General features: G+C 48.5%; 2 protein-coding genes across 5 annotated transcripts in view; both read right to left on the bottom strand.

The window, feature by feature from the left end:
* Positions 1-487: 487 nt before the first annotated feature.
* Coro6 (coronin 6) lies at positions 488-7,060 on the bottom strand. 4 transcript variants are annotated; one of them, XM_042692508.1, is made up of 10 exons: positions 6,790-7,060; positions 4,986-5,108; positions 4,417-4,546; positions 4,144-4,325; positions 2,892-3,011; positions 2,317-2,421; positions 2,083-2,228; positions 1,685-1,742; positions 1,362-1,592; positions 488-1,276 (listed from the first exon to the last, which is right to left on the bottom strand). In XM_042692508.1, exons 1-10 carry the CDS (start codon positions 6,985-6,987, stop codon positions 1,154-1,156), a joined length of 1,416 nt encoding a protein of 471 aa, XP_042548442.1. In that variant the 5' UTR covers positions 6,988-7,060; the 3' UTR covers positions 488-1,153. The 4 variants fall into 4 exon arrangements, with proteins under 4 accessions (XP_042548442.1, XP_042548468.1, XP_042548460.1 ...); XM_042692534.1 differs by lacking the exon at positions 2,892-3,011 and adding an exon at positions 3,394-3,513 and having other exon boundaries at positions 6,790-7,029; XM_042692517.1 differs by lacking the exon at positions 488-1,276 and having other exon boundaries at positions 1,434-1,588; positions 6,790-7,029.
* Positions 7,061-13,157: 6,097 nt separating this feature from the next.
* The window catches only part of Ssh2 (slingshot protein phosphatase 2), a 220,943-nt gene continuing 210,320 nt past the window's right edge, over positions 13,158-23,780 (bottom strand). The window contains exon 15 of the mRNA XM_042690953.1: positions 13,158-20,050. Within this exon, the coding sequence (XP_042546887.1) occupies positions 17,966-20,050 (2,085 nt within the window). The 3' untranslated portion in view covers positions 13,158-17,965. The remainder of the gene's footprint in view (positions 20,051-23,780) is intronic.

The following is a 23,780-nucleotide window of genomic DNA, read 5'->3' as shown; positions in this document are numbered from 1 at the left end:
GCTCTGGGGGCTGACTAACCCTTCATCCAATGGTGCTAACCCCCGGCTCTCCCCACCCACCACAGAAGCACAGGCCCTGCCAGGGGCAGGGGCCCACCGCACACTCTTGTCCATGGCCTCTTGTACTGGCCTTTCTGCTCAGCCAGTGAGGCTGAGCAAAGAGCAACAACAACAACAAAAATTTCCTTCCCACTCCCTTTCCTGATGCCAGGGGCACCAGACTGATTATGAGGCACAAATAAAAGAGGCTTCAAAACGAAGATTTTCTTAACCTGACTTTACTGGGGGAGGAGAACCCCTGGTGGGTGGGAGTTGGGACCCTGTTGAGCCATAGTGTGTTGACTCTGAGGGTTTAACTGCTGTCTGGTGGTGGGCCCTCAGCCCAGGGTTGTATTTTCTAGGTTCCCAGCACTTGCAGAGGCTAGGAGCTCTCCCTCATTCTCACCCATGCAGGAGGCACAGATTTTGTAAAATATTCCATCGTTTTCCTCACAGAGGGGGAGGGGGGAGGGGCCACTGTGCGTGCTGGGTGTGGGTGAACCAGTTTCCTCATGCCAGTTCTGAGATTTCTTAGGCAGGGACTATCTCAAGGAAACCACCTTCTCTGGCCATGGAAAGGGAGAGCCCACTGCCTAAAACTGCTGAGTGTCACCAGTGGGTTGGACTTCGTAGGCAAAGGATTGTGCATATGTCTGCAGAACTGGGGACCTGTCATCTGTCTGAATTACCACGAATGGGTGGGTTAATCAAGTAAGCTGAGTGAAAAATCCTTCATTTTCCCCAGCAGGGGTAGGCCCACTGAAAAGTCATCCCTTTGGGTTGAGGCACAAACTTCCTAACTTGCACAAGCATCGCGCGAATACTAAGCACTTCCCCTGCCCTAGGTGAGGAATAGAGGTGGATACCACCCCGCCATGCAGCACCATTGCTGAGGCCTTCCTAGGCCAGCTCCTGAGCACAACCTGGCCCCTGCCAGACATGTGAATCTCCCCTACACTCTGTCCAGGTGTCTGGCGAGGGGTGGGATTTCTTTCCTAGTCCGGATGAATCCCAACCCAGGGACTCAGGCAGGTGAGAGCTGGCGTCCTAGACCAAAACCCAGGGTGGGGTGGAGTCCATGCGTCCCACTCTGTCCTGCCTGCGGGTCTGCGGGCTAGTCAGTGCCATCCACCAATTCGCACAGCATATTCTCCAAAGCGGTGATGCGCTCCTCCTGTGCCTGCACCCTTTCTCGTAGGGCCTTAATCTCCTCCAGCAGCGTCTCCAGGGTGTGTTGCTATTGGGCGTGAAGGACAGAGGCCAGGTCAGAGGATTATGAGGATATGCAGACTGAGTCTGGGTACAGAGGGTCAAGATCTCACCGACAGGGGGGCGTCACTAGCGGATTGGCTACGGCGGGGGCCGGAGGGAGGTCGCACGTCCAGGATGTTGCGCTTGGTGACCCGGAGCTCGCGGTGCTTGGGGGGCACGTAGCCATCCTTCAATGAAATGAGCACAGGCTCGGCATCTTGGCCTGCTAGCCATTCATCTGCTTCCAAGGCTGGCTCTGGGCCTGGAGTGTCCGGGTATAGATCGTCCTGGAACAGGTCTGACTGCGGAAGTGGATGAACAGGCAGACTCCTGTGAGCTGGGGTGCCAAGCCTGCCGCAGTCCCTTCCTCCTGGGGGCCCCGACCCATCCTCACCTTGCGGGGCACAGTCATAACGATGGGTTCACACTTCCGTTCGTGCAGCTTGTAGAACCTGAAAGGAAATGGTGCTCAGCACCCTAGAAGAGCTACTTCCTTAAGTTCTCTCATCATAGCCCAGGGGTTGGAGGCCAACACTTGCTTACTTTTACCACATGCATTGATCTTTACATTCACGATCAGTCCCTAAAGCAAAACACTTCTCAATGTGTGTCATCAAAGAATGTCAGCCTAAAGTGGCTGGTACTTAAAAAAAAAAAAAAAAAAGATTTGATCCCACCTCAATCTTTTCTTTTCCAAAGCCCTGTGCCTTTGGGGAAACCCCAAAGGTCAAGAAAGACCTGACATGAATATGGGATGGAGGCATGCATGCAGGAGGGACCAAGGCTGCTGACCGGGCAATCTCGCACTTGCTGACATCCAGCCCCCGCTTGGGCATGAAACCCATGCCGCGCTGCGGCTCTTTGCTGCTGAATGTGTTCAGGTAATGCACGAAAGGAGGTTCGTCGGTAATTTCAAAGTACCGGATACTGCTGTCACCCTGCAAAACCAGTCCATTCAGAGGGTCCAGGCTGCGCCCTCACATCTCTATCCTGCTTCATTCTCCCACCTGGCCTTGAGCAGCGCACCTTGCCACACAGGTAGACGATGCTGGAGTCTGGATCATAGAAGGGCAGTAGGACTCCGTTGCTTGTGTCCATCTCCTGCAGTGCCACTGGCTCCTCGAAGTTGTTCTGCCCGGGCACAGGAGGTGTGATCTGCCTGCTTATCCTCTGGAATCCCCTCTACTTCCTGCCTGCGCCCAAATTCCATGTGTACCCAGGGGGCAGCTCTTTTGAGAGCGACAGGTTCCTCCCTTAGACATGTCACCCCAGCACATTGTCCACTTGTCCACCTTGCCCACCACCCACTTGTTCCCCACCTCCCTCCCCTGTGCCGCTGCATGCAATCACCGCAAACCACCCCCAGGGACTCGGCATCACCAGGTGGAGGCGCCAGCGCGAACTCCTTCAGGCGACGCAGCAAAACCCGGCAGAGAGGGGGATGGGTGTGGAGATGGCAGGGTGTGGAGATGGCAGGCGCTGCGGAGGTAGCAGCAGCCTCCAGCCCTGTCCAGGTGGGCACGCCCTGGGGGGGGCGCTTGGCCCCTCTCCCGTGATGCCAGTCCCCGGGGCACACACCCCCAAGCCTCCAGCTGTGTTACCGGGTCCCACAGGCCCAGCTCTCGCTGGCTCATGCGGGTGAATCCCGTGGTGAAGATATGGCCCTGGCGCGTGAAGACAGCCCGCATGGGCCTCATCCCCTCGTGGGCCGCAAACCTCTCCTGGGGGAGGGGGAGAAGGGAGGGGCATCACCCAGCTGTCTGCAACCCGTGTGCTGTCTGGGAAACTGGGGTGGAGACAGGGAGATATTAAAGGGTCCTACGAATTCACTGCGCATGTTTTGGGCGGGGGTGGGGTTGGGAAGGGGAGGCAATGGCTGGCCTCTGGCCTGGAGAACATCTGGGCCAAGACGCACGGCTGTCCACAGACCCCAAGCCCTCAAGCGCCCTCAAAGGCCGATCCCTAGAGCAGGTGAGGTCGTCTGGCTTCTCCTCTCTGGTGTCCTGGGTGCGGGTCACGGCCCTCGGGGAGGGCGCTCCTGGCCGACCCAGCGAAGGAAGGAGGAAGCGAGCGAGCGAGCGCGCCTGGCGCGGCCTGGCCTACCGGGTCCCAGAGCGCGACTTGCCGCTCACTCATCCTGCTGAAGCCGGTGCTGAGCAGCTTCCCGTCTGCGGTGAAGACCGCCCGCAGCGGGCGGGCGCCCTCGTGAGGCCGGGCTCGCTCCTGCTCACGGGGTGAGTGGGTTAGAGCGCCCGCCTGCGGGCCGTCCGCCTCCTGCCGCTCCACCCGCGCGCGCTCCACGCAGACATGCTCGTGCTCGGCACCCCAGGTTAGACTGATGGCGAGTCAAGCCGGGGCCGCCGCCCGCCCAGAACACTCAGCTGGGGTTGCCCAGTCCCGCCCAGAGGGGTCAACAAGAGCGGGAAGCCCGCCAACCAGTGGTCAGACCCTAAACCCAGGAGGATGGCGCTGGATGCCCTCTGAGAGGGGAGGGTCCGGGAGCTCAGTTTTCATGCAGGTTCTGATGGGAGACGGAATTTCCAGGGTCTCCCCTCCTCAATCTCAAAGCAAACAGACCTCTCTGCTTCAGGAGAGGTGAAAGGAGAGGAAAGGAGGTGAGGGGGGAGAGGATGCTAAGGGAGGGAAACAGGAGCAGGGCAGAGAATTGCAGGCTGGAGACTTTTTCTTAGGGCTGGGATTGGGGTTGCAGAGACTTGTGTCGAGCCAAGACTGAGCTCTGGAGTAGGAATAGGACTGGTGAAAGCTGGACCAGGGGCTCTGCTGGCTGTGGTATATGGAGTGCTAGCAGCTGGTCACCAGGGAAGGGCTTGTAGGCAGTGATTAGGTACTCACCGCCACCACTTGGCCTTTTCGAGGATCGATGATGCGCAGAGTCTTGTCTTTGCAGGTGGTGGCTAGCAGGGTACCGTTGTTGTTCCAGCAAACACTGTGGATGAGGTCCGGATGCAGGTCCTCCAGGCTCAGCAGCACCTCTCCAGTACCCACATTCCAGATGATGATCACATTATCACCACCTATCCAGAGTGGCCAGATATGGTCACCTGGGCCCCGCCTTTGCCACCCCCACCTTCGCCTACAGTAGAGACCTTCCCTAAGCTCTCATACCTGCACTAAGCAGGACATTCCTGGCAATAGGATGCCAGGAGAGGATGCCCACTCGCTTGGAGTGGCCTTCAAGTGTGATAATAGGTTCTGTAATGTTGCGCACAGGAGTATAATCTGGGATCTGCCACACCTGGATGGGACAAAAAGGCAAAGTGTATGTAGGATAAGGAACCAGCTCTTTATTCCTCTCTACCCTCCATCTCTACTCCTTAGCTCTATTGGCTCTCTCAAGTGGTAAGGATCAAATACAGGGCAAGATCTAGTAGTGTCTGCCTAGGGCAGAAGCAGCTAGGAACCAGAGGAGGCACTGCCAGCTTTCCAGAGACCTTCCCATTCACTCCAGCAGGCATTGTCCCCCTGCTCTTTGGGCCCCAAGTTATCCATGGCTATAATTAGCCCTTAGCAGTGGATCCTGGGAGGGAATAGGCATGGAGTTAAAAATAGCCTGGTTAATGGGCAGGGCAGGTCAGGACTCTGGGACTCTATTTCCTAGCACTTTGCTCAGCACAGGTGAGACAGCTGTCCATATTTATTCTACCCAACTTTAACAGCATCCACCTGGCTCCTACCATGATGGTGGTGTCATCCGAGGCACTGGCGATAACATTGTCATTGTGGGGGCACCAGTCGATGTCCAACACAGGGGCAGTGTGTCCAGTAACCAGTGGGTAGTTCTTATCCACTCGTCCTGTCTGGAAGGATCAGAGAGGGAGATATGGAGCCATGCTCCTGTGTGTCATCTCTGTGAGTGTGTGTGTGCGCGTGCACGCGCGCCCTCACACTACAGATCTAACCCAGGGCCTCACACATACTAGCATTCTGCCATTGAGCTACATTCACTCATTCATCCTGTGTGTGTTTTTGAAATGGAGAGTAGGTTTGTTATGTATCAATTAAGTATAATTTGTCTTCTGTTTGCAGACATGACTCTTAACCTCTTATCCCAAAGTTTTAACCCTAAAGTTTACTCTGAGTGTGTCTAAAGGTAAAAAGTTGAAATAATTTCTATTAGGGAATCTGAGAAGCAAGCCAGGGCCCACAATAAGAGTCTAGTAAAGAATCCAGATAAACTTTCACTCTAGTGCTTTTGAAAAGACATGTATATGGAAAAGGCTTTTCTTTTTCCTTCCTTCCTTCCTTTCTTTCTTTTCTTTCTTTCTTTCTTTCTTTCGGCACTCTCTGTAGCTAGCCTCAAACCTGTAATCCTCCTGCTATCGCCTCCCAAGTACTAGGACTCTGGCTGTCCACCACAGTCCATGTCCATGTGAGAAGACTGTTCTTGAACCTGTCTGTGGAAAGCCTCTAGTGGAAGAAACCAATATGAGGTAAAACTCAATACTAACCAGCTCCAGCAAGTCTCTCTTTTGTCACTGGCTTTACCTTGGAAGCACAGAAATAGGAAATCCTAAAGCCTATTATTCCTTAGTAGGGGCTGAGAATTCAACTCTTTGGGTCTTCATTGACTGCTTGTAGAGGCTCTGCGGCCTTTGCAGGGACTGGCATTGATGTAGACCAGGCAGTAGGGGAGAAGGGTAGCCACCAAGCATTGAAATGGCAGTCATACTCAGGGAGGAGGTGGCTCTAGCTGAAATTTGAGCCTTGGGGATGCTGTCTCTGGATAGTGTCTGCATTGTCCTGGGTGAGTCACAGGCTATTGTCAGGTCTTTTCTTGACCTTGCTACTGTGCCTCCCCCCCCCCCTTTCCCCAGAATAGGGGCCAGAATCCCAGTCAAGGTCATACCTTTGGGTGTCCATCCTGGGTGTAGAGTCTTCAGGTTGCTTTATAAAAGTGACAGTCATTGCCTGCCCCCCCCCTTCCCTAGGGCAGGGAGGGCTCTAGTCTTAAATGTTATGTCTTTGCCCTTTACTCTCATTCTACTCCATTGCCAGAACCAAAGTGGGAGGAGTCAGGAATGCTTTGGATAGAGTCTGACTCTGTTCTTAAGTGTGCTGCTCTAGGATGTGATTTAATCAAATAAGCATCCAGAGCTGAGGAAGGAGGATCTCCAGCCCCAGAACATGAGGGACTGTGATTTTAGAAGAGACAGGGACAGAATCCCGCTAAATCTTCGTTCTGCTGCATCTTGACCATCCCTATTACCTAATTCCCATCCTGATCCCTACTAGAAGCAAGGTGCTGCATAGAGGTGGAGGGCCTAGGTCACAGTAGTCACAGTGACACTGCTGCTTAGGATGGGGTAAGGGACCATCCCCACTGGTCCTGGAGGGCTTCAGGAATAGGGGGCAGCCAATCCACACAAATGCCCTCCTATCTGATGAATAGGCCCAGGTGAAAATTTAGGCTGCTGTCAGGAGTCCCCAGGGTCCCCAGACCAGTGCCCTCCCACTTATTTACCTCCCATCATCCTCTACCTTGGCCAAAGGCAGGACAATGAAGGCACCACCACCTCCAGCCTCCACAATAATAGCCAGGAATTTGGGGTTCACAGCACAGAAGGAGCTGTCCCATGTGACCTTGGACACCCGGATGTCCTCATAGGCCTGGTCGGCCTTTGCTGCCTGGCCAAACACATGGCGGAATTTGCTCTGCCGAACCACACGTCGGCTCATCGCTGGGGTAGAGATACAGGATCTCAGTTGCCCAGAAGTGCCTTTGGTCCTTAGTCCTGTGAGCTGTGGGAGGGAGAAGGAGTGGAAGAGGTGGCCAGTTAGAAGGGTTATCTAGCCAGAACAGGAACTTTCTTCAAGATAATCAAAGTATGAGATAGTTTTGGCAGGCGCTGGTGGCTCATGCCTGTAATCCTAGCTACTCAGGAGGCTGAGATCTGAGGATTACAGTTCAAAGCCAGCCTGGGCAGGAAAAACTGTGAGACGCTTATCTCCAATAAACCACCGGAAAACTGGAGGTAGCTCTGTGGCTCAAGTTGTAGAGCGCTCACCTTGAGCTGAAGAGCTGAGGGACAGGGCCCAGGCCCAGAGTTCAAGCCCCCCCCACCCCACCCCACACACACGCATAGAGTATGAGACAGTTTTTTGTCACCTATCAAATGCTGTTAAATGTGAACTCAGAGTTCAGAGTTGGGCCCGAACTCTTCTTATAGACCCATGCTGAGGGCAATGAAGCCTGGCAAGTAGAATGCTCCCTGAAGACAGAATGATTTGGGAGGAATCTCAATACCAGTTCCCTTTCCACTTCTGGCCTTGGATGATCATCTCTTTAAAAAGTGGTTTTATCGCTGGGCGCTGGTGGCTCATGCCTGTAATCCTAGCTACTCAGGAGGCTGAGATCTGAGGATCGTGGTTCAAAGCCAGCCCGGGCAGGAGAGACCGTGAGACTCCTATCTCCAATAAACCACCGGAAAACCGGAAGTGGTGCTGTAGCTCAAGTGGTAGAACGCTCGCCTTGAGCTGAAGAGCTGAGGGACAGCGCCCAGGCCCAGAGTTCAAGCCCCACGACCGACCAAAAAAAAAAAAAAAAAAGTGGTTTTATCTCCTAGAGGCACACTGACTAGAATCAGAGGCTTTGGGCATTGGATCTTAGCTCAAGGCCAGTTACTCGGCTACAACTGCAGCCTCCAAGATCATATCTTTTTCTAACAAATTTCTCATAGGAGAAATTCCTCCTGTTAGCTAACCTGAGCTGGCTACTGTTCTCATCAGTTCCCTCCTACACTTTTTTTTGGGGGGGGGCGGGGTAAGGAGGGGTGGAGACTCGTCGTAAGGTGGATTCCCTTCTTCCATTTAGCCCTACACTGGTTTTCCAAAAGGACCCGAACCATTATGGTCTTTGGACTTTTTGCACACCAAACTTTTAAGTCCAGCTTTTCTATTGGGCACTCTGTCTTCGCTTGGGTCTTTCTCTTAGTAAACTCTTCTGTAGGTGGGGGTCCTTGATCTAGGGGTCATGACCAGAATTTCAGGGTTGGGGAGGTAGGGTGAAATGCCTTTTCTAAAGGGGTCAGGGCCTGAACTAGGTCTGCTACTCTCTTCCAGACCCCATTCTTCCAAAGGTACAAGAGTGTCTGCCCCTCCCCAGCCCCAGTCATCCCCAGTGCCCTTCAAGCAGCTTCGGCGGCCCCAGGCCTGAGGCCCGGCCTCCCCGCACCCTCCTCAGGCCTCCTGTCCCAGCACTGCGTTCTTGTGACACGAGGTGTCTGCGCGCACCGGCCAGCCGCTGTCCGGCCAAATATAGACATCAAGTCCGTCCTGCCCCGACTGAATTTGGTGGCGCGGGGGAGGGGGCGCAGACCTCGGGTCCCTGGGGAGTCGGCGCCCGCTCCGCTGGCTGCGGTGGCGGCGTGTGCGTGTGCGTGTGGATGTGCGTGTGGGGGGATACCTGGTCCTAGGGCGGACGGGAGGACGCTCACGCTGCGACTTCTCTGCGGAGCGGCCTGGGGATACGCTGGGGGATGAGGAAGGCGTCAGGGCACCGGACGGCTTTCTCTGGGTGTCCAGGGCGTCTGGGGGCCCGGGTGTTGACTGCACGCTCCGGCCACTGCCTGCGGCTGTCCAGCGCCGCGCTCCGCTGCAGTCCCAGCTGCCGCTGCCATCAACTGTAGGGGGCGGGGCCTCCAGAGGGGCGTGGCCAGGGCCAACGAGGCCCCGCCCTATCCAGCGGCGGGGGTGGGGTGGGGTGGGGTGGGGTGGGGGAGCCCAAACTTCCCCTCTCCCCTCCAGCGCCCCCGCCCCACAGTCTAAGCGGCTGGGTAAATCGTCAAAAGTATGTGTGCGCGGGGTTGCGCGCACCCCGTCCTTCTCTCGGGTGCCTCCAGGGCAGCCTGGGGAAGCCCAGGTTCCCCGGCGCGTAGGGAGGCCCGGAGACTGGGGGCGCGTGCCCCTAGAGCCGGCGGCCGCGCGGGATCAGGTGCCTTCGCGCCGCATTCCTGCCGCAATCGCGCTCCCAATTTAGCTCGTCTGGGTTGCAGGGCTGCACGGCCAGGCACCTCTGGGAGGAGGCCCCCGAAGATGCTCTGAGGGAACATCTCAGCCATTGGATGAGGGCTTTGGGTGGCCCACAAGGGGCCGTGAATGCCAGTTATTATTAATAGCAAAAGCGATCATTGGAGAACCTAAACGCCAGTACTGTGACGGGCGTTCCACCCTATGAGAGGACTCACCAAGGAGGGCAGAAAGTAGCTGAGACTCCAGGGAGGGGAGGAAAGTGAACCCACCAGCATGACCTTCCTTTTCCCCTCCCTCCCCTTTCCCTCCCCCTCCTCCCCAGCACCAGGTTCAGGGGGAAGAGAAGAGACTGGCATAAAGTCTTTAGCCACATTTTAGGGGTTAGAGCAGCTAGATGCTTAGCCTAACTCCTAATATCTTCTGGGCCTTGAGTAAGATGGTACCTGTTTGTCCAAGGGAGAGGTCCCAAAGACCAACAGATCCTGAATGTTGTTCAAGGTCAAGGGGATTTTAAAAAAGTAACCTGATCAAAATACAGTGAAGAACAGTCAGTAGTTAGCTGCTGAACACTGATTTCTTTTCTTATGGCAAGGTCCTGGAGGTTATATAAAGTAGGGACAATCACTACGTCCCAGTTTCCAGGGCAAACCTGGAACAGGACACAACCTTCTGGAGGGCACAGACTATCCCTGAGGAAAAGGTGGAAGGAAGATAGTAGGAACCATTGGGGTCCCATAGGTCAGGCTCCTTTTGCTTCCCAGGAAGAGTCCAGGGAAAAAAGAAGCAGAAATTGCTAGATGGTGCTCCAGATATGGCATAGGGGTCTCCATGATGGGGTGTTTTTTTTTTTTAAACCTTAAAACATTCCAGGGGGGCTGGGCACTGGTGGCTCACGCCTGTAATCCTAGCTACTCAAGAGGCTGAGGTCTGAGGATTGCGGTTCAAAGTCAGCCCAGGCAAGAAAGTCCATGAGACCCTTATCTCCAATAAACCACTGGAAAACCTGAAGTGGTGCTGTGGCTCAAGAGGTAGAGCTCTAGCCTTGAGCTGAAGAGCTGAGGGACAGGGCCCAGAGTTCAAGCCCCACAACTGACAAAAACAAAAACAAAAAACACAAAAAAAGGTTCCAGGGGGGAAAAACTCCAGTGATTCACTTACCTTTGATAATAATTCACACTTACCACAAGTAAGGCACTGCTCCAGGGGCTTCACACATATTAATCACATTCTGATAATAAATTCCAGAGATGAATAGCTACCTCTTTTTACAGATGAGGAAACTGAGATAAAATGAAGTAGTTTACCCATCCCTTAACTAGTGGTCAGTGAAGCTGAGATTTTTGCTCCAGGATCTGGCATCTGGGTCTACTACTTCTTGAAAGACAGTGATGCTGTTTCACAAATGTGATAAAATGCCACTTCATCTCAAGTTGTGCTGTGTCACACAAAGGATTGCTTGCATTAATTAGAAAATAGGTTCCATTCCTGACTTAGTCAACTATTTTTGCAGTTTTCTGGGATGTAAAATGAAGACAAGGTCAAGTTGTTTCTAATTTCCTCACTGGTTGGCAAAAGAGAGATTTAACCTTTTGTCTCATACACTGAAATGGTACTCCCTCCCCTTCCCTCAACTATAAAGATGTGGGACTGGTGCCACTGGTGCCAGTGTAATCCTAGTCACTGAGAAGGCTGAGATTTGAGGATCAAAGCCACTTCAGACAAATTCTCAAGACTTTTGATCTCCAATCTTGAGCTAAAAAAGCTAAACAAGAGTACAAGGCCCTGAGTTCAAGTCCTAGTACTGGCACTGATAGAAAAAAATAAGATGAAGCTGGGTGCCGGTAGCTCGCGTCTGTAAATCTTAAGATACTTAGGAGGCTGAGATCTGAGAATTGTGGATAAAAGCCATCCTAGGCAGGAGAGTCCACAAAGACTCTTATCTCCAACACCCCCCCCCCCGCCCCCCCCCACACATACAAAATCTAGAAATGGAGTTGTGAGGGCTGGGAAGGTTGCTCAGTGGTAGAGTGTTTGCCTTGCATGCATGAAGCCCTGGGTTCGATTCCTCAGCACCATATAAGCAGAAAAAGCTGGAAGTGGTGCTATGGCTCAAGTGGTAGAGCGCTAGCCTTGGGCTGAAGAGCTGAGGGGCAGTGCCCAGGCCCAGTGTTCAAGCCCCATGACCGATAAAAGAAAAAAAATGGAGCTGTGGTTCAAGTGGTAGAGCACAAGCCTTGAGCATACCACCCAGGCCCAAAGTTCAAGCCCCAGGACTAGCAAAAAAAAAAAAAAAAATGAAGTGTGGGATCAGGAAATTGGAATTCTAGTTCATCCAGCCTTTAGTTCCATCATCTGGGAAGAGGGCTAGGGACTTGAAGGTCTAGCCACTAGGCCTGCCGGAGCTTGGGTGGAGTTAAGGATGAAGAACCTATCAGGTGAAGAAGCCACTTGTGTTTGGTGCCTCCCCTTAAAACTTTTAGCTGGGCTCTGAACTGTATGCAACCCAATTTCAATTCATGAAGCCATTTTCTGGTAGAGGTGACCTGGTAACTTAGTAATAATTTGGTCCACTTGTTTTAGCTAGAAAGCCAAGACTAAGTTTTGTTAGAGACTCCAGAACTCTTAGAATATTTTATGAAATGACCATACCTTCACCATGCACTCCCTTTAGGGACTTAAAACAAATAGCTCATCCCACTGATTCAGAGCCGGGCGCTGGTAGTTCTCGCCTATAATCCTAGCTACTCAGGAGGCTGAGATCTGAGGATCACGGTTCAAAGCCAGCCCAGGCAGGAAAAGTCCGAGAGACTCTTATCTCCAATAAACCACTCAGAAAACTGGAAGTGGTGCTATGGCTTAACTGGTAGAGTGTTAGCCTTGAGCTGAAATGCTGAAGGACAGCGCCCAGGCACAGAGTTCAAGCCCCATGACCAACCAAAAAAAAAAAAAAGAAAGTATTTTTCTTTTTGAAGCATGAGCAGATTTGACAATTGAGGAAATGATTGTCTCTAGGTAGTAGTGCTCTTATATGCAAATAGCATCATTAAACATCTCACAATGGAACAATGGAAAAGTGGGTGGACCCTGGGTTGGAAAAGTTGAAGTGGGGACTCAGTCTCCAGCTCATTTGTCAGAACTGTTCTTTGGCTCTTTGTCCCTCCAGTACCACATCATAGATTCTCTTTTACTGGTGGGAGAGAATGGAAGCTTTTACTTCTTTGGAAATTCATGCACCCTTTCAGTGAGCTGAGGTGCCCTGCGCTGAAAGCTTGCTAATTCTATTTCACCAGTGTCCAGAGAGGTCACTCACCCACCAATTTCAGTCTCTGCTAGGTCACTGCAGCTGTTCCAGATCAGTCACTTTGCACCACAGATGGCAGAGGCATTTTGGTCTTTTTGCTAATTTATTCTCTTAACATTCAGGTGGCAACTTTGGCAAATGCCTCTTTGACCAGACAAGTTCCCGAATCCCACTGTCTGGAATACCTTTTTTTTTTTTCTGGTCATGGAGCTTGAATGCTGTCCCTCAGCTCTTCAGCTCAAGGCTAGCCCTCTACCACTTGAGCCACAGCACCACTTCTTTTCCTGCTTATGTGGTGCTGAGGAATCAAACCCAGGGCCTCATGCATGCAAGGCAAGCACTCTACCACTGAGCCACCTTCCCAGCCCCTGGAATAATTTTTAGTGATTCTATCTCCTATCCAGTTTTTGTTGTTGTTGTTTTTTACTTTGTGAAGATAGAAGGTTCTATCTTTCCTATAGAGTTCTTCAGGGTGTGCTTGGTTGGGATCTGTTATCATTGCTCTCCTCTTCTAACCCTTCGACCTTCTCCAGTACCCCTCCCCCTTTGTTGTTTTTAAAGAAACACAAGTTTCGTCTTCAAAATAAAAATTTATTCAGTCTGTAACAAGAACATTGAATCTGCACATTTGCGCACAAGTTCACATTTAAAAACAGCGGAGCACATCAGTAATAAAAAAACTCTATGATACAAGTGGAACATCCCAACCACCAGGAAGATTAAGGAAGGAGATGAGACCACTCTATATTCTGCTTCAAATGCCTCGAAAAGGCCCCAGAGATTCCAGGGAGCACCTGCTTTAGTTAATAAAATGTGAGCATAAAAGTTTGGGTAGCTTGGGGGGCAAAGGTAACAGTCAGTGGGAGAGTCTTCTGGACTTGTTTTTCATGTTTAGAACAAGTCCTACAAAGTAAAGTTAAAAAAATAAAAGAAAAAAGAAAAGGCACCTTTAGCTATGCCAAGCAAATCAAAAGCCAACAAAGCATAAAACCCAAACAATTCCAGGTGGGCTTATTGATTAGGAGGCATTTCAGGGTCAGTTCCCCAGTTTTCAGTTTGGGTCGTCAGCTTGAGTTAAGCACTGGGTACAACTCTGCATGCATACACAGGACGCGGCCACCAGCATCTCTTGAGGACACGATGGCAGTACCAGTCCTATACCTCTTGGGAGAATCTTCAAGCTGATAAGGATGATTCCAGTTTAGAAATCCTTTCCTAGATCTCTGGGGCATTGAGAAGATGAGGCTGGTTCTCTTTTCATAGCTGAAGCTAGGCCCAGCTATCCTCCACTTCCAGGCTGAAAAAAAATACAGAAGCACCTTGCAACAGCTCAGCATGGCGTCAAGGGACCTCAATCACTGGGAGGAAGGAGTGTGCAGCTTCCATCTTTGGAAGCAGGCCTTTTCCTAATACAGGTATGTTGGATGAGTTGAGGCCACAAATACACTTATGTCTAATACATGCTTTGATCTTGTAGTTCAGAAGGGAAAAAGTCCACAATGAAGTTGGATGATGCTGAAAACTAAATTTCATCTTGTCCACCATCAAAAAAGCAAAATTAAACAAAACATACTACCCATTCACCATTTTGACCATCACTATTAAGACACACCACCACTTAGGAAGTTATGACTGTTGGATGAGATACAGGATACAGATGGTAGTCAGCTCCAGGCTTTACCCACTTATCCACAAGGGCTGACATTATGGCATTGCTCTGAGTGAGGACTCACAGGACAGTCAGGGCCTGGGTGCCTGGAGGACTGAGTGGCCAATGAGATGATGCATATTTTAATACTCACAATGTAAACAAAGTATCAATAAATTGTCTGAAAAAGCCAAAAATGGCTTTATTTGAAAATGCCCTTAAAATTGACTCTTTGCATAATGCTTTCTTAGGAAAATAAAAACCCCAAAACCCAACAGTTACTTCCACAAAACATCTTTACTCAACTAGATCACTTCATAACTGAAAAAATTTCAGGTTTACCCAAAAATTGGGGCCCATGAGCAGGAGGGGACCTCAGAGCCCAGGCTGTAATCCTCAGGCTGTCCCTGGAGTTCTTGTTAGTTTCCCAAATGAGGAAATACCATTTGGGACAAAGGTACAGAATGAGGAAAACATTAAAGAGCTTGCTAAGGCTGAGATGTTAGGAATGATCCCAAAACATGTTTAGATAGAATTTGAATGGCAACTAAAAGGGGGAGAGATGATCACTACCTTACAACAGTACTAGGTGTCTACTATAGTACACACTACTGCTAAGTGTTTCTGAAAATTAAGATGCAATGGGGTTTCTCTCCTACTGATCAGGTAACCATCCAAGTACAACTCTAATCCATGTGCTCTGGGGCTTTTACCCCATGCACTGAAATGTCACAACTTTTGTATGCACGTGTCCAGTTGTGCAAGCATGCACACACAAACATTCCCCCCAAGTTACTGAGATACTATAGTGATTTAAAAAAAAAGAAAGAAAAAGAAGTCCTGAGCAAGAGGACAAACACTAGACAAGAGGTCAAAGTTTTCCTGCTCAGCACTGTTAATTTGCCAAACCTGATGGCCTTTTCATGAACAGAAGAGAGAAACAGACCACCTGAAATTATAAAAAAACTTTGGAGAGACTGCAAAGTCCTTTATGCAGTTCATTATATGCACTTATCCTCGACATTTACTCAGCTATGTACATCACTCATGAACACCCAAATGTGGGTGGTTAGAGGCTGGCAAGACCCCTTGGCATGGCTGGATCATAAACTCTGTAAAGATGTTTATTTAGGCAGGTAAGTTAAATGGTAAAAAAAAATGGAATAATAAAAAAGGCAGGCAGAGCAAGACTTTCTTCCATTCTTTAAAAGAGTAGCTTGGGTTTTAAATTTTTTCCTCACAGCATTAGGGGGTTTCCTCCCAGTCTCTACTGTATGAGCATTAAACACTGGAAGGTGAGAAGAGGGAATAGTGTCCTGTTGTTGATACTGCTTGTAGTTTTTTAATGTGTGGGACACTGATGCCACTCAACCGCCATTCAAATCCTTTCCTTCCCATCCCTGCCATACTTTCTTGTCCTTTTTCCAACAAACTGGTAGTGGGAGTTCCTCCACAAGACAGCATGCTTTAGATGGATGAGCCCTGGAATTGATCACTCTGTCTCACAAGTCTACTTGAACTGGTATAAATCACCTAACAAAAACCTTAACAACACATGAATATCCAGCAACCACAACGCACCGATATTTAAGGAAACTACTGAAAGGACGGCACAGGGACACATGACTACGCGACCATACACTTTTTAGCAGGGGTTCCTGTCCAACCTGCCTCCTGGAAGTGATATCAGACCCTTATAGATTCTATATGGTAAATGGATCCATTTGCTCTGAAACACTTGCTTTAAAAGGTGGCCTGGGTCCACTTTTTTTCTGTATCCTACCTATTTGCACTCCAAACCCTGGCCTCTGACATCACGTTGACAGTCTATACATCCATCTTTTTCTCTCATTGCTATGATGAATCAAAAGGCTAAGTCTCACATTTGTACTCAGCCAATCCTCAACAATGTGGACATCAACCAAAGAAGACAGGAAGCAAATTTGCAACCTCTTCAGTTTTGATGAGCTATGTTGGGAGTTTCATTCCAGGCTAAATTTGTTTTCTGTAAGCAGCTCAAAGTGGCTTGCTTATGGCAGGCGCTCCTGTGTTAAGGATCTTCACAACAGCAGCAAAGCAAAGGTATCCTAAGTGGACTCATTATGGGTGTTTACTCTTGGCTGAGGACTCCTCAGTGGCCTCTCAGTCTTCATTAGGAGCTTCTACCCTAGGGAGCACGCGTGCGTGCACAAAAATGCATGCACACGCACACGTACACACCTCCCTGGCTGTGCTTCAGATACTGGCAAATGACATCTCAAACACAAATCAGTCTTCAGCTATGCTGTGATCTAATGGGAATGGAGCTGGAGGTTAGAAGTCTCTTTAAACAATTAAAACTGCCATCAATATGCTGTGCAGATTCCTACCAACAACTATCAGTTTTATTTCTGGTGTTTCTGTGTGTTTTCCAGGTGCAAGTCCTTCTTACAAAAAAAAAAAAAAAGGGCCCACAATATCAACAGCAAAACATTAAGAAAGTGACATTATATACATAAATACTGTGTATAAACTTTAGTGAAATGACAAACTTTCCAGGAAAAGGAAAAAAACCATATCAAAAAAAAATTACGTCAAGTGTTAACAGTGAGAATGTAGAAAACTTTGCATTCAATGGAGGTTATAATATATAATGTAACAATTCAAATATAACCCATGAAATTAAAAAAATGGGCAGGATGGGCAAACAGCAAGGGGGAGGAAAATAAATTGGGAAAAATGTGGCCATAAACTCAGAAGACCTACAGAATTATTCAAGTAATGGAAGGGTTAAAACCCTACATAGTTAGCCTTTGTACAAGAACACTTGAACTTTTGATTGCTGTTTTCCAAACCAGTCCCCCTGTGTTTTAGTTGGAGGCTGCTGCAAGTCACATGTCAGCAAAGTCGGATAGATGACCACCTGTGTGCATCCTGCAACTCAGCAAGTATTGGGTAGCAGCCGATCTGTCAGGTTTCAATTGAGGTTCCTTTTAATTTTTTTCTTGGGGGAAAAAAGTATATGCTTGATAAATTTATAAAAGCAGCCACATTATTTTGCCTTTCTGTAATGACAGACTCTAGAACACCAGAAGCAAGCAAAGTAGAGCCAGGGCTGGTGGAGCATGCCTGTAATACCAGTACTTGGGAGGTGGAGGCTAGCCTGAGCTACACAGTAAGACCCTGTCTAAAAGAAGCAAAGTGGAACCTTCCCATTTTAAGAAGTCCCAGAGCAAGGCCTGGAGATGAAGGCTGAGAACACCGACTTCCCAGTTACCCTTCAGCCCATTCAATGCCTCAGGCTTGGGGAACATTTCCATTTCTCAGCTTCAGTGCCACCCTTCCCATCTGCTTTCTTCCCTCAATAAAATTAAAATCAAGCATGCTTTTTCTCAGAGGGCAAAATGAAGAGCAGGTGGCAGTTGATTGAAAAACAGCAATTTGCCTTTGATAAAGGTGTTCTTTGAAAAATGTTTTTTTTTGAGGTTTGAATTTTTTAAAAATGAAGAGTGATAACGGTCTTGCCATCTAAGTCAATCTGTCTCTCTCTCTCTCTCTCTACACACACACACACACACACACACACACACACACACACACACACACACACACAGAAAAACCCAAACCCTGCATGTGCCAGGAACAGTAAAATGACAGAAATATTATAAAATTAACCAATAAAGTGCATGTTCCTTACATATTACACCTGCCCCTTTTACAAACATTTTTCTTAGAAAATCACATGTATAGGCTCAGAATCACATGGTGTTATAGAAGGGGTTGGTTGTCCGTTTTTTATCATTTGCCCTTTTCAGTCTCCTAAGGGGGTGAGTTCTGCCATGTTGCTGACGGGGTGCCACGGCCAGCCCTGGAGCTGAGCCTGCGCACTGCAGTTCCTGGGTCTGGAGCAAAGGAAGGCCTCCTTCGGAATTAGTCAATTCTGGCCCTGCCCTGGGGAGCAAACACTGCTGACTGTAACCAAATTCTTTGGCATACTGCACAAGGGGCCTCTCCACTGGCTTGCTCTGTGCAATACACTCTGATGTTCTGAGTTGCTCTACAAAATACTTGGTAGGCTCTGGGTTCTGAGGGGCACCTGGGTTTTCTGGTGGCTCCTGGGCCTCTATGGCATGCATGCCTGAGTCTGTTCTGATGAAGGGCTGAAGCAGTTTGAGATGAGTGGATTCAGAGGAGAGGGGCTCTCTCTCTGGTAAGCAGTCTTTACAAAGGTCCAGGTAACCTAACTTGGCGAGGGAGGCTGAGCGCCTCATTTGGGATGGTTTGGTTAGCCCTGTCTGGAAAACCACTCTAGATTCAATTTCTTTAGCACGCTCCTTCACCACACCAGGGATGTGGCTGAGACCCTTTACATTTTCACTAGGGCTATGTGGGAGGTGACAGACTATAAGTGATGAATCCAGTTTTTTCTGTAACTCCCCAACATTGTCACTGAGTTTGCTAATTAAACTTAGATCTTCACTACTTGACTGGGAGCCCCTGTGTAGCATTTCATTGCCACTGGAGGCAGGGCTCCTTTGGCTTTCTTGCCAGTTAAGCTGCTCTGCAGAGGGCTCACTGTCTGTGGTGCTGCTTTGTTCTGTGCAGCCTTCCAGGTGAACCATGGTCTGGGGATGCAGGTAATCCACGCTGGCAGGTGGTATGTGGGTTGTATGACTGACAAAAGGTGCTATTGTCTCTAAGGTTGTAGATGGGCTATTGTCCGGATCTTCAGGGCTTCTCGGCATGAAGGTCAAGTCAGTGGGCCTGTCATACTCAGGAGAGGAAAAATGAGGCAGAGGTAGCAATTGGGAGTGCAGAGAAACCTGGTTGGGGTCTAAAGTTCTGTTCAGATTTTCATCCAGGGCACAGAGCATAGTGATTGACTTCTCTACCTTCACTTTCCTTAGTCCTTGCTCCTCCTCTTCTTCTCTGGAGGCTATTTCACCCCCTAGCCCTGTATGATCAAGTGATGTAACTGTGTGGGTATACTCAATGATTTCTATCCTTTTTGGAAGGGGCATAGGGATGGCTTGTGTTTCAGATGCTTGGTGAGAAATCACAGTCCTGTGCTCCTTCAGGACTCCATCCTGTTTTGTTCTAGTATCTGACCCTGGGAACTCTTGAGTAGAAGGGAAGGGGTGATACTCGGGAAGCTGGGGAGTTGGAACAATGGCATTATGTTCACAATGGGATAGTGAGCTAGCTTCAGACCCACCGCATTTCCCTTTGCCCTTGCTCATCTCTCGTTCCTTAGGGGCAAATGAGTATTCTGAGATGACTTCATCATTTTTCCCTTTCGGTGCTAGGTCTGCCATAGAAGAATCATTTTTAGAATTCTTGCGAGTGGACAATGAGGTACACACAGGGCTAGTACCATGGTGCTCCTGCTCCTGTCGTAAGCGCTCTTCAAACTCTAGGGTGGCTCTCCTCACAGATCCAGGGCACCATTTGGCACCAGGATGCATCCCTGGGCCCCAGAGTTCATGTTCCCCTTCAGCTAGGTTCTCTTCTTCCAAGTCTGCCATGGCTGAGTGTATGGTTAGGCAGCCTTCTGGGTTGTACTTCCCTGAGTCTTTGTCTAGTCCAGGCTGGGCTGTGTAGTAACTCTCATCCTGCTCCACATGTCCAGGCTTGTTTTCAGGGCTCTGGGCTCTCTCAAGCTCATGGATGGTGTTCTTCTTTGGTGTATGGCATGGGTTGGACAGGATGTCTCCTCCTTTCAGTGGAATCTGTCCAACTCCTTGACTGATAGACTCAATTTCGGTGACAATTTCTTTGACTGAAATTGCATTTTCTGAGTGAGATTGCATGAAGATATCTGGGCTGACCAGTTCTGAGATTGCCTGAGAAGAGAAAGTAGCAAGATGAGCATGGAAAGTTGTAGCTTATCTGAAAGTGTTCTGCTTCTTCATTCTCTGATCCAAGACAATCTATCTAGCTATGAGAACACAGTCAAGGTCCAGGATCATACTGCCCACTATTTTGTCAGGCAATAAGGAAAAGGACAGAGAATAAAAAAATTCACTGTAAGTCATAAAACTGCTTAGTAAATTTTCTGGTCTGTTCATTTAGACAGAATTCTAATCTAGTACCTTGCTCTAAAATAAACAGCACATGGCTTTGGAATCACTTAGAATCCATATTTTCCTAGTTCTCAGCTTTCAGCACTCAGGTCATGCTGAGGTAATGAAACCTTTCTCTTCTGACTGATCAACTTCCAGTTCAATCCTAACCTGCTCAGGGTGAAGGCCCAAAGCTTAGTGGCCAGCTCGGGTATGCCTAACATGAAACAGGGCAAGATGGATGTGGCTGTTGTCTGATCTCTGATTTGGAGATCCACTGCTCTCTTCTCTCTAGCTTTTTTCATCCATATCCTTCCATTGCTTCTCCAAGTAGCAGCTTCTCAGAACATGAAAGAGCAGAAGAAAACACTGTCTGACCACATAATCCCTAAATTTCACATGGGAAATTTATTCACCCACATGCTTCAGCACACTTAGAAATAATCACTCTTTAACAACTTAACCAGTTCAAAACTCTTGAGCTGGTATTGGAGCTTGTTCTCCTCACTTGGCTTTTTTGTGTAGGGCTGGTGCTGTACCACTTGAATCATACTGGCTTTTTGCTGGTTAATGAGAGATAAGAGTCCTACCGGGCTGGCTTTGAATTGTGATCCTGAGACCTCAGCCTCTTCAGTAGTTAGGAGTGCCACCAATTCCTGGCAAAAGCACTTTTTTTTTTCTGTGTGTGCCAGTACTGGTGGTGCTTTTCTTTTTTTTAAATTAATTTTATTTTATTTGTGAACATACTGTACAGAGGGGTTACAATTACATGGGCAGGATAATGCGTACATTTCTTACCAAGCATAGCAGCCTCCTCCTTTGGTTTACCCTTCACATCCCTTCCCAGCCTCCCCCCTCCCCCCCAATCCTTCTCCTTCCCCCCCCTTTCTTCCCCCCCCCCTCCGGTGGTGCTTTTCCTTCCAGTTCAAAACTGATAGATGATGATAAGATGTCAGCTGAGTACTAAGTGGCTCATGCCTGTGATCCTAGCTACTCAGGAAGCTGAGATCTGAGGATCACAATTCAAAGCCAGCCTGGGCAGTAAAGACTGTGAGTCTCTTACCTTCAATTAACAGCCCCTCCCTCCCCCAACACACACACAACAAGGCTGGTAGCAGAGCTGTGGCTCAAGTGGTAGAGGGCTAGCCTTGAGCAAAAAAGCTCAGAGATGGGCTAGGAATGTGGCTTAGTGGTAGAGTGCTTGCCTAGCACACATAAAGCCCTGGGTTTGATTCCTCAGTACCACATAAACAGAAAAAGCCAGAAGCGATGCTGTGGCTTAAGTGGAGAGCACTAGTATTGAGCACAGAGAGGATCACGGACAGATCCCAGGCCCTGAGTTCAAGCCCCAGGACCAGCAAAAAAAAAAAAAAAAAAAAAAAAGAAAAAAAAGAAAAAAAAAGAAAAGCAAAAAAGCAAAAAAGCTCAGGGACAGTGCCAGAACCTGAGTTTGTGCCCAAGGACTGGCAACAACAATAACAACAAAGAACAAGATCCAAAGAAAATTAGCCGATGCAAAATCAGGTCTTATTAGTATGATTATCCATTTTGTTAATATTTTAAAATAAAACTTTGAAGTAAAATATTTTCCTAGGAATCAATCTGGTTTGAATTGTAATACAAACTAACAAGGTCAGTTTTGACTTTAGGGGGAAATTTGTCAGAACATCAGGTAGAGGTGGACTTGCCAAGACTGGAGAGAAGCCACAGCAGGCCTGGTGTATGCAGGGATCTTGGAAAGAGTACTCATATGACCAAGGATACTGAAGGAAGGCTATTTCTGTAATTCCTCCTGCACTGTTTAATACAAAAGAAGAGCTCAAGCATTCTGACTTCCCAGCAGAAACAAAACAGTATTAGCTTTTGGGAAAGGAAGGAGACAGATGAAGCAGTCAGAAGAGTTGCCTTGTGCTGGTTACTTAAGCTGGTAGCTCATACCTCTAATTATGGCTACTCAGAAGGCTGAGATCTGAGGACTTTGGTTCAAACCCAGCTGGGACAGGAAAGTCTGTGAGACTCCTCTACTTAATAACAAGAATAACAAGCTTGAAGTGGAGCTCTGGCTTAAATGGTAGAGCATTAGCTTTGAGCAAAAAAGTTCAGGAACCACATGGTAGCATATACCTGTAATCCTAGCAATTGGGAGTCTGAGACAGGAGGATTATAAATTTGAGGCCAGGTTGAGTTACATAGCAAGACTGTCTCAAAAAAGAGAAAAAGAGGCTGGGAAGGTGCCTCAGGGGTAGAGTGTTTGCCTTGTATGCATGAGGCCCTAGGTTCTATTCCTCAGCACCACATAAACAGAAAAAGCAGGAAGTGGCCCTGTGGCTCAAGTGTTAGAGCGCTAGCCTTGAGCTGAAGAGTTGAGGGACAGCCCCCAGGCCCAGAGTTCAGGCCCATAACCCACCAAAACAAAACTGAAAGACAATTTTTTTTTGTGTGTCTATCTGGGCTTGAACTCAAGGCCTGAGCACTCTCTAGCTTTTTTGTTCAAGGCTAGTACTCTACTATTTGTGCCAGTTTCATTTCCAGCTTTTTGGTGGCTAACTGGAGACAAATGTCTGATTGAGTTTCCTGCCTGGGCTGGCTTAGAACTACAACCCTCAGATCTCAGCCTCCTGAGCAGCTAGGATTAGAGGTGTGAGCCACCAGTGCCCAGCTCAGAAAAACTTTTTTTTTTTAATGATATATACTATTTTTTCCCTGGTGGGAGGTGGCACTTAGGAATCTTAGGATTGTTTTTCTTTCTTTTCCTTCTTTTCTTCCTTCCTTTCCTTCCTCCCTCATTTCCCTTTCCCTTTCTCCTTTCCTTTCTCCTCCCCTTTCCCCTCCCCTCCCCTTCCCTTTCCTTTTTTTGGAGTCAGTCCTGGGGCTTGAACTCAGGGCCTGGGCATTATCCCTGAGCTTCTTTTGCTCAACGCTAGCACTCTACTGAGCCACAGCACCACTTCTAGCCTTTTCTGTTTATGTGGCATTGAGGAATTGAACCCAGGGCTTCATGCATTCTAGGCAAGTAGTCTACCACTAATCCACATTCCTAGTCCCCAGGAATCTTAGGAAATCTGTCTGCTTTTAAATTCATTTCCTTAAACTAACCCTTTATTCTTGAGTGCCACAGGGATGGAGATGAAGAACTCAAAAACATAATTAGTAGCAAGAACTCATATGAGAATAAGTTGCTACTCCAACAACTATTTAGAAATGTGGATTTTCTGACTCAAAAAGAGTTTCCCAAACAAATCCAACATCCTCAGGGAGACAGAGGTCTCAACTCAGCCTCTGAATCATGGTGAGATTTGATCTGAACTGCTGAGGTCTACAGAGGAGATCTTGTTAGCCCATATATATATGTATGTGTGTGTGTCTGTGTATACACATATATGTGCATAATTTAAAAAATATTCAAAAATTGAAATATTTTAAATAAAAAGTATTTGAAAATATTTAAAACCTAAGTTTTCAAGGAATATCTCAGCCAGACTGAAGACTGCCTCCCTAAATCTTCATTGAT

This window comes from Dipodomys spectabilis, unplaced genomic scaffold, assembly GCF_019054845.1.
Source record: "Dipodomys spectabilis isolate Male_0828 unplaced genomic scaffold, ASM1905484v1 ptg000004l, whole genome shotgun sequence".
Classification (NCBI taxonomy): domain Eukaryota; kingdom Metazoa; phylum Chordata; class Mammalia; order Rodentia; family Heteromyidae; genus Dipodomys; species Dipodomys spectabilis.
Note: the sequence above shows the minus strand (reverse complement) of the source record. Positions and strands in the feature narration are given on the sequence as shown.

Bases quoted from the DNA above. Each gene is read 5' to 3' on its own strand.
- Coro6 (XM_042692508.1), bottom strand. From the start codon at position 6,987: ATGAGCCGACGTGTGGTTCGGCAGAGCAAATTCCGCCATGTGTTTGGC. The intron at 3,012-4,143 runs GTGAGTACCTAA...CCCCTCCCCCAG, and splicing joins GAAAAGGCCAAGTGGTGGCG to GAGAGGTTTGCGGCCCACGA. The intron at 1,743-2,082 runs GTCAGCAGCCTT...ATTTCCTTTCAG, and splicing joins AGCAAGTGCGAGATTGCCCG to GTTCTACAAGCTGCACGAAC.